This window comes from Echinops telfairi, unplaced genomic scaffold (genome assembly GCF_000313985.2).
Source record: "Echinops telfairi isolate 266 unplaced genomic scaffold, ASM31398v2 ScPeMD7_31;HRSCAF=116, whole genome shotgun sequence".
NCBI classification, from domain to species: domain Eukaryota; kingdom Metazoa; phylum Chordata; class Mammalia; order Afrosoricida; family Tenrecidae; genus Echinops; species Echinops telfairi.
In genome coordinates, this window is record NW_022103928.1 from 35,081,536 (window position 1) to 35,091,647 (window position 10,112).

Genomic DNA, 10,112 nt, shown 5'->3' on the forward strand with positions numbered 1-10,112 from the left:
GTGCTGAGAGGATTGAGCCTCCTCTAAGTCCCAGCCGTCCACTCACCCTCAGAGCACTTGGGGGTGTAATAAGCCCCCTCCATGACTTCAAACCTCTTGCAGCAGAAAAGAATAATTGTGAGAAAAGGGCAAATAAAGTAGAGGGTGAGGGGAAGTGAGGAAAACCCTCAGTGAGGTGGTTCATGCAGGCGGCACAAGAAGACTGCTGTCCCTGCCGTCGTGAGGATGGCCGAGGACTGGGCAGCGTTTCTTTGTGTTGCGCAGAAGGATCTGACTTGATGGCAACTAAGCACCGTGAGGTGTTTCTTACCGGAATGAAGCACTAGGTTGAAACCTCGCGTGTGTTTTCTTCTGCCTCCTGCGCCGCGGCTAGATGAATTGCCCACATTGTATAGGAGATAGCCTCTTCCTGTTCTCTTTGTGATTTCAGGCAACATGCTGACATCTAGGATCCCTCGTGCTAAGTGTGGGGCTACGAGCCTGAAGGTCCATGGTTCAAACGCACAAGTTGCTCTTTGGGAGAAAGATGACAGTGTCTCCTTCCATAAAGATGTAGTGTCAGCAATTCTGCTCCGTCGGTCGGAGTCGGGATCGACTCAATGGCAGTGGGCTTGTTTCTGTTTTGTTTGGTAGGTGCCCCATTGACAGCTGTGTGTGTGTTTTATTTCAGAGCGTTATGAACATGATGCATGTAATCAGCATCCCGTACTCTTTAATGAAGGTGAACCCTCTGTCCTGGATCCAGAAGGTCTGCCAGTACAAAGGTGAGGTGCTCACACTGGGGTGGGGGGTGGGGGGCTCCTCTTGGTTACTTTGCAGTGATCTGTGTATTATGTGCAGCTGGAATTATAATTATCACTATTATTATTATTCCCTTGCAAATCATTCATTCTCTTTTTCAGAATCTGATAGGGGCACTTGTTAACTTCTTTCTGCTTTTCTTCTTAGCAAAAGTGGCGTGTGTCAAATCAAGGGACATGCACTGGGCATTAGTCGCGCACAGAGATCAGCGAGATATCAATCTCTCCTCTCTCCGCATGTTAATAGTGGCTGATGGTGCAAATCCCTGTAAGTGGTGTTTCTGGTTTATGTTACTAACTTGAGAGACAGACAAACATCCACCTAACTTCACAAATAAGTTTTTGGTCTGTTTTTTTTTTTTTTAAGCAGGCATTTTATAAGTTCTGTTTCATTCTCTGTGCCTCAGTTTTCTTTTTGTATTTTTTAGAAATGAGTTCTTAAAATAATGAGCAAACCGTTTTCTATAGCCTGGGGGTGCACAGTTAAGAACATAATTGTTAAGAACTTGAAGTTTGGTGATACACAGCCCTGAGGTTAAGTGCTGGTTCTTCTACTTCCTGATTCTGTAGAGAAAGTTACTTATTTTAATCCTCTACTTCCTAAGCAATGAGATGATACCCAAACTGTGGGTTTATGAGAATTGAATAAAGTAATCTCTATGCACAGTTCCTTGGCACAGAATAAATACTCAGGAGTTAATCAGCTTTGCTAGTTTACTTGATCAAGAAATTAATTTGTCCTTTTTAATGGGACTTTGCTATCAAATCTCAGAGCAAAACACCAAGATAGAATACAGTCATTGCTCCTTGAGAAATCTTTCCATAAATTGCACCAACAACCCTGCTAGCTTGTTTTGTGAGAAACTCTTCTCACCAAGAGTAAAAGCCAAGCCAAGCCTGAAGCAACATGTTTTAAATCGAACATAGAGCCTTTGTTTCTGACCGCATTTGCAAATTGTGCAACGTTGGTATTTGCATAGCAAAGCAGCTTATGCTTTCCAAAAGCCTGGTGTGCAAAAGCTGACTTGCAAATAGATAAATCAGCATTTTGATGGAAGAATCGTTTTAAAGATGGCTCTTCCATTTATAAAATAGCTCCATAAATCGTGAGCTATTTCAACATAACATTGTAACTACAGCCTTACACAAAGCAACGTACGCTTGCATTTGGAAATAGTTGGGAAGATTGCTTGAACTGCCTCGTTCAAGCTGACAAAGAGAATAGTCTACTCCATGTACTGTAGGTTTGCCTTTCTCTCGGAACATGCCCCGTGTAAATGATAGAACAAACCTCAGGAAAAGTTATTAAAATTAAGTTGATCAATCCACAAAATTATTTTAGGTTTAAAGGTTTTATTTTTAAAAAATTATTTAGTTTTCCTGCAAGTTGGAGAATACTGTCACGTGTCATGATAATGTAAGGGATAATTGACATTAAATGATGTATGTTTCAAGGTGATATAAGTGATAAATTATAATTTAATGAAGTTGCCTGGCAGCAACTAATAGCATGCCTTTAAAACTGATAGCTTCTGTGTTTAAAATTATTTTATATTACTGATTTTTTTTTAATTGCATTGCTTCATCTGTTTAATTGGTTTTCCATGTCTGACTTTTTCCCTTTAGGGTCTATTTCTTCTTGTGATGCATTTCTCAACGTCTTCCAAAGTAAAGGCCTACGGCAGGAGGTCATTTGTCCTTGTGCCAGCTCACCAGAGGCTCTCACTGTGGCCATCCGAAGGTACCTGGCTGCATTCATTAAAGCACACAACCTCAAAAGCAGTCGTAATTAAGCTGTGAAGGTAGATGTGGAGAGCATCCCCATAGTTAATGTTTAGTATAAGGATTAAAGCAGAATCAGTAACCTTCTCAGGAAGGATTTTTCCTTGAGATGCTAAGTGGATTCTAGAATCGTTAGTTAGACATGTCAGTCTCAACCTCCATTGTAATTCCAGAGGAAGTGAAAATCTTTCTAGCCACATCTTGCCCTTTGTAGAGGGACTCAGCTGTTCCTTTGCTTGAATCGGTCTCTGGATGCATTCAGGAGAGGTATAGAATAGATGTTGGCTGAGGGTCACATGCTGTAGGGGAGGGGGTGCTCTTTCATATGCAGTTTTGGTATCATCCTCATTTCTGCCCCTGGACACTGCCCCTACTCCTTTTTTAGAAGCCCTGATTTCCCTGAGCTTTTGAGTAGCTGGCTACCTCATCAAAGGCATCCCTGGTCTGTGCTTAGCAGATTTTCCTTCGGCATGGACTGTTAGTTTTCCTAGGTCGCTTCTGCTATGCCGAGGCATTATTCACCGCGGCTTTGGTCATAAGTCATAGCCTACATCAGAGGGGTAGAGTGTTTGGGGAAGGGAGTGGTGTAAGAGATAGAAACCACTACTATACCCACGGGAGAAGATCAGAAGTGTCCAACACAGTCAGCAAGCTCAAAAGTAGGTACCAGGGAGGCCGATGTCATCATCATCATCAATCTTTATTTAGAATCAAATGTCAACTCTTCATTCAGCTGCTGGTTATCTACACTACTGCTGTTATGTGCCGGCGAGTTATATTGTGACTCCTAGTGACTCCAGGTGACAGAGTCCAACTGCCTCTTAGTATTGCTAGGCTGTTATCTTTCTAGCAGCAGACCACCACACCTTTCTTCCTTGCAGCAGCGAGGTAGACTCAGACTGCCAGGTGTAACTATTATGCCATGATGGCTCCTTCTGTACTCATTTAAGAAAGAAATATTTGTACAAGTCTAGATCATTGCAACTTGGAACATGACTCATTTTTTCCCCAAGATTTTAAATTTTCTAAGCATAGGGTAATTTCTCAGAAGAGAGTAACTGTTACTACTTTATAATATTTTAGAAGCCCTGATGGCATAGTGCTTTATGCAGAGGGCTGCTTACCACAAGGTCAGTGGTTCAAGTCCACCAGCTGTTCCTTGGGAGAACGATGAGATTTTCTGCTCTTGGAAAGATTTCCAGCCTTGGAAAGCCCCAGGGAGAGACTGGTAGGATTCAGATTTGATTCCAATGCAGTGAGTTAAGAGAATTATATAGTCTTTACTTATTTCCTTGATCAAGAAATTAATTTATCATTTTAATGGGATTTCGTGATCAAACCTTATGGCAGAAGACCCAGGTAAACTAGATTGTAGTTCCACAGAAAACCGTAATTATGTCTTGGGAGCACACCTTCCACAAATGGAAACAAAACCCCAGCATCTTACTTTGTGAGAAGCTCTTCTGACCGAGTGAAACAAAGCCAGGCCGGAAGCAGTGTGTTTGGAATCGAGGGTCCAGTGCTTGTTTCTGATCACATCTGCCGAGTGTGCAATGTGTGCGCTTGTCTGTCAAAGCAGCAAAACTCAGAAACGTTCCTAACAGGCACCTAGTAAGTCTTCATCCAAGTTAGAAATCCTGACTTTTGCCTTCAGTGTTTTCCATGCAGTAAAATTTGACCCAAAAACCTGACTTTCTTTAGAAAAGCAAAAATGAAAATCTTCTCTTAATTCAAAATGGTGATCCTTTAGGTCTGAAGTCACCGTGTTCAGGTATGTGAATAATGAGATTTTTCTCATGTTGACTGTATAAAATATACGTGCTGTGATTAGAGCAGGGGTTAAGACAGAGTGGGTAGGCAGAGAACAACCCGTCTACTGCCGTCATGTTGATTAGGCTCACAGCAGCCCTATAGGGCAGAGTGGAACTGCCCCACGGGGTTTCTGAGACTGTGAACATTTACAGAAGCAGACTGCTTCATCTTCTGTAGAGCAGCTGGTGGGTTCAAACTGGCAACCTTTCATGTGACAGTTCAATGCTTGGTCCATGACACCACCAAGATTCCTTGGCAGCAAAATAGAAAGACTGGCCAAGATGAAAATTGTAGTGAGAGAGGCAAATTAAGCATCTCCTGTTTACTGAGTGTGCTGTATGTGCTCTGCCAAGGAAAGAGCAATCCTGGCCCATGAGAGGGATGGGCGAGGCTCAGATACAAAGCTATCATCAGTCAAACCAATATACGGTAAAAGCAACAGGAGGAGTCTATGTGTGGAGGACTTGGTGAGAAAACTGCTAACAAGCTCAAAACCAAAAATCAAACAAACTTACTGCCATCGCATCCATTCCGACTTATGGCGACCACAGAGAGCAGGGTAGAACTATCCCTGTGGGTTTCTGGGACTGTTGCTCTTTGCAGTAATAGAAAGCCCCAGGTTTCTCCAGTGGAATAGCTGGTGGTTTCAATCTGCTGACCTAGCAATTAGTAGCTTAATGCATTTTGGCACTTGATAGAGGAGGGGACTACGCAACCTGCGTGTACACAGTGCTGTGGAATTGCTTACTTGACAGTGGTTAATTTTATGTTGGGTGAATTTCACCTCAGTAACTCTCTAAAGGGGCGTGCCTGCTCTATACACATGTACAACTTTGAGTTAATCAAATCATAAATTAATTGGGAATGGTGGTTTCAGAATTTTGGTGAAGACATAACACTCTTTTAGGTAATAAGCATGTGGATTAAATAAACTTCCAAACTCTGTGTCTTATGGGAGTTTGAAATGGTAGACTTTGATCAAGGCCCTCACTAATAAGATGTAATTACATTTATTGCAGATCTTTATCACAGGAAATTAATTGGCTTAAGAAAAAATCAGCAGGGCGTAGTCACCTCTCCTTGATTTTGAATACAGTTTGTTTCACGGAACCAGAGGCTTACCTGCCCCTTCACTTATCTTCTCCCTCACTTTCTGAGTGTGTGACTCTTTGGAGCCACTCGACCTCTCCTCAGTAGTCTCCCAAATATCCACTGGAAACGCGCAGGACCACACCAGACACCCCAGGTCCTTTGCTGCGCACTTCAGTGCTTAATACGTTTTCTATTTTGATTACCATTTGAGTTGCCAGTATAAGCTCCGGATGGGGGTGGTAGGGATTTTTTGCCTCCATAGGTCTTGGATGTTGTGAGATTGTCAACAAAAGTAAAAATGTTCAAGGTGAGGTATACCATTTGTCTTCATTATCATGGATTTTAAGTAGTGCCGTGTGACTGGTGGCGTAGTGTGTTAAGGATGAGGCTGCTAACTTCAAGGCGAGAGGTTCAAACCCTCTAGCTCCTACACACAGGAAAGAGGAGGCCGCCTGCTTCTGGAAAGAAGACGGTCTCAGAAAATCCCAGGAGCAGCTCTCCTCGTGTCACATACAGGATTGCTCGGAGTTGGGATCCACTTCATGCGGTCAGTGTCCTCGCTGCTAACTAAAATGTTGGTAGTTCAGGTCCACCAGAGGCTTTCGTTAGAAAGGCCTGAACATCGACTCACCCCAAACCTGCCATTAGAAACCTATGAAGATTCTCTTCTGACACACGTGGGGTCTCCGTGAGCCAGAATTGAGTAGATAGCACTTACCATATATACGTGAGTATAAGCTGACACGGATATCAGCCGAGGCACCTAATCCTACACAAAAACAGCATTAAAAATGTGCTGAAGAACTTGGCTTGTACTCAAGTCTATACAGTAATTACCAACCACACAGAAATATCTGATGTCACCTTAGCTAACTTTGTGCCCGGGTGACCTTATTGGCAAACTCGCAAACAGATTGTTCAAACTTAACTCCCCCTCCTGAAGTCGAACTGTTATTGTAATGTCTTAATTAATATTCTCTATTTTACCTCTGGCGAGCCCTGGTGGTGTAGTGGTTACGCATTGGGCTGCCATCCACATGTTCGGCAGTTTGAAACCACCAACAGCTCCTCGGTAAAAGACTGGGCTTTCTACTCCCCCAAGGGGAGTCGCCGTGAGTCAGCGAGGACTCAGTGGCAGTGAAAGTTTTATTTTACCTCTGTTGGGTTCTAATACCCACTGTTAATGACACACAGAAACGCAGAGAAAATTAATGATTAAAGAGTATATTAAGTTAACAAGTTGTCATGCCGGTGAGAAATGCTCAGGATATTTGTGTACCAGGACATGTTACAAGATTTCAGTTCTGCTAATAAATATCCAGAGGCTAAGACCACTCTACTGGAAGCCTCAACCCTTAAGCATCCAGGGCTCAGCAAACCCAGCTCCCTGTGCCCTGAGGCACTCCACTCCAGTAAGCCTCAGCCCCGAGGCACTCAGCTCCTCCTCTGTGGGGCAGCGAGTTCCGTTTCCCCAGTCCAGTGAGCCAACCTCCTGCACAAAAGCGCTCAGCTTTGCTTGCTCCGTGCATTGGGACCTCCATGACTCTGCTCCATGTTCTGTCTCCTGGTTCTGCTGCTGCTCCTCTGATGGCATAGCTGTCCTCTGGATCCAGGACGTTCACAGGCCAATCTTATCAGGATCTGTCCCCACCTTCTTACCAGACCCATGAAGGGAAAGGTCATTTGGTAGGAGTTAGAAACCAGCCTGAAGAGCCACGTTAAATAAGGCACAGCCCCTACAGTCATTAAAGACCATAGATTTTAGCAAAAAAATAGGAAAAGTTCGTGACTGTGAGCAGGAAGGGGTCATTGTCTAATCCTGAACTGAGTTTTTGTACTTAGAAGAAGTATGTCCCTGAGCAAGGCACTAAACTTTCCTGGGTCTCATTTTCCTCCTTTCTAGAATGAATAGGCTACACTAGCAGATGATCTGTTTTCTTTCTATCTCTAAATTCCTTGAAATTTGAGATTTTATTTTGCCAACATGTATAAAAGCAAACATCTTGTCGTCCTCAAAAATTATTTATTCACTTTGTTTGCCCTTCACAAAGTTTGCCCTTCATATGCTTTGATGCTGCCAGCAAAATCAACCACTCTCTCCTCTGGCCCTATCACTAGTAGAGCTATAGCCATGGTTACTACAGAGTTGCACCCACGCCTGCCAGGGCATGGGCACCTGGGTCACAGCTGGTGTTATTTCTGTGTGCTCCCGATCATTAGCACCTCAGGGAGCGGCAGTACCCAGAAACAGTGCAATTACAGTCTTCTTAGATTTAAAATGTCCGTGGAAGGAAGAAAATACTGTCAGCGTTACATTTAAAATGTTGTAGGACCAAACAGGTATAACTTCATCCCAGGAAACAGATTTATCATCTGGTGTTTACTGCGAACTGACAAGGCTCCCATTTTCCCATAAATGGAGTAAAATATTACACATCACCCTGTATCCAGTGAGCGTGTGGGAAATGATTGTAAAGTTATGAATTGGGCGAGCTTTCTTGCCTGGGTTGTTTCAGAATACACATTTTGTTCCTCAATTGTCTTAACCGGAAATAATATGTCGTGTTTTCTTTGAAGTCATTCTCTGCCTTACAGCTACCTTAAGTCCAATAGTATGTTTATCCCAGGGTCATGGAATTGTGTTCAGTGGCTGTCAAATGAGCGCAGTCAGGAGTTGCCTGGTGAACTTCCCCTGGGTGCGTTCTCTCTTGAGGCTCTCCATCCCGCCCCCCACAGAGGAGAAGTGACTGGGTCTACCATCTTACCACTGATGTGTGCTGCTGCTGCTGCCACCACCTCCTTCGTGTGGGCGCGGTGAGGGGTGGACACCATTCCTCCTTTCCGGTGCATTTGACCTAGTTTGCCACTTCCTGCGGCCCTGTCAGGAGGCACAAAGCCAACTGGGATGAGTGCAATCCTGGATTAGCCCTCATGAGGGATTTGCATTCTTCTAACGGGGGGGCTAGGAGGCCTTTAGATGAACAGGAGTCTGATAGAGAGTGAGACCCCATGTTCCAAGCAAGCCCCCTGACCTTGTGCCCTTTGCAGTGTTTCCTTAACTGTTCTCAAACTCAGGAAGTGAAGGCGGACACCTCCTTCTTTGCAAGAATATTTAATTTAAAAAACACGAGGCAATTTCAGAATATTTGCGGAACAATTCCATGATCTTTTCATTTCATTTTCCCATGGACACTTTGAACCTCCCTCATTGATATCCTTAGAATTTCATGAGGCATGATCGACTGTGCATTTCCTGCCCCTTCTCCCGTATCTAGTCCTTCCTGTGGTTTTCCATAAGCATGCATTAATTCCACTTTCACTTTAATAGTAGGAACCATAGATATGAACTGCCCCTTGCTCTGGGTTCGTTTGCCATTAAAAAATATGCTATAAGCTTTTTTTCTTTTGTTTTTCCCTTCTCCCTCTGATTTCTGGCCTGTCTCTCCTTCCCTGTGACTTATTTATTCACTTAGCAAATGTTTATGGAGTGCTTGTTGTATGCATGTAGTTTTAATGTTGAGAATACGACAAGAAGCAAGACCAGAAAGTACCTCCAGGAAGGAGGGTGTCTTTGGAGATCACACAAGCAACCAATAGATTGGAGATAAATGTAAAGATCATTTTAGATAGTATTGATACTTATTTTCTTGCTTTTAAAGGGCAAAACAAACAAAAAAGAGTATATAACCTTAAGCCAGGGATTGGCAAATTCTCTATCACATGTTTGTGTAAACAAACTTATTGGAACACAGCAAATCCATGTTTTTGTTTTGTCTGAGCCTGCTTTTGTGCCATTACATCAGATTGAGTAGTTGCTACAGAAGCCATTGCCACTCACAAAGCATTTAACACGTTTGCCATCCGGACCTTTGTAGAAAAAGTGCCAGCATCTGCCTGTGAAAAAAAAGAGAGAGAGAATTGCCTTCACATAAAACCCTCAGCCCGATAGTCCTGGGTTGGAATGCAGAATAAGCTGTGAAAGGTTCATTACTACCACTCCTTTTTTCCCCCCCTTTAACAGCTTTTTTGGCACTCCATCCACATATTACGCATGCTTCTTATTTGATAGGCAAAATGCCTTATGTAGTTGGTAGCACCTTAAAAAAATTGTCCTCATTGCTCTTAATTTTTTTTAAATCAAAGAGAATGCACATTAAAACCATCGTAGATCTAGAAACAAGATACAGGCTATTTTAACTTGTTTTACCACAGAAGCCATTACAATCTCATGGTTGTAAACATATGTCCAAAACCAAGTGTTTACAGACTCAATTAGCTATTTGCTACTGCAATGGGTAGTGAAACCATTCAAGTATGGCCTGTCTGCTGAGAGAGAAAAAATGTCCAGCCAGCTCAATGACCTGAGACTGCCACCAGGTCTTTGGGGTTAGTCAGTCTGCCGGGTTCTGTTCCTTGTTGAAACTTTGAAGGCTTAAATTGTTTTTGTTTATTTTGCCTTCAAGCTTCCACAGTGCCTACTTTAACATGAAGAATGGAGAAGCTGCCAGGGAATCCTTGTGGACAGCTTTTCATGTTTGCTTGCTTGAATGCATGTGTTACAGCATTCAAGAGAGAGAGATGCATCGTCCAGTAGTCCAGTGAGCCAACCTCCTGCACAAAAGCGCT

General features: G+C 43.1%; 1 protein-coding gene across 2 annotated transcripts in view; it reads left to right on the forward strand.

Annotated features, from left to right (window-relative positions):
• The window catches only part of DIP2C (disco interacting protein 2 homolog C), a 247,197-nt gene that overhangs the window by 88,960 nt on the left and 148,125 nt on the right, over nt 1-10,112 (forward strand). For both annotated transcript variants that reach the window (XM_045289849.1, XM_045289848.1), the window contains 3 exons: nt 671-764; nt 949-1,068; nt 2,427-2,541. In XM_045289849.1, the coding sequence (XP_045145784.1) occupies nt 671-764; nt 949-1,068; nt 2,427-2,541 (329 nt within the window). The remainder of the gene's footprint in view (nt 1-670; nt 765-948; nt 1,069-2,426; nt 2,542-10,112) is intronic.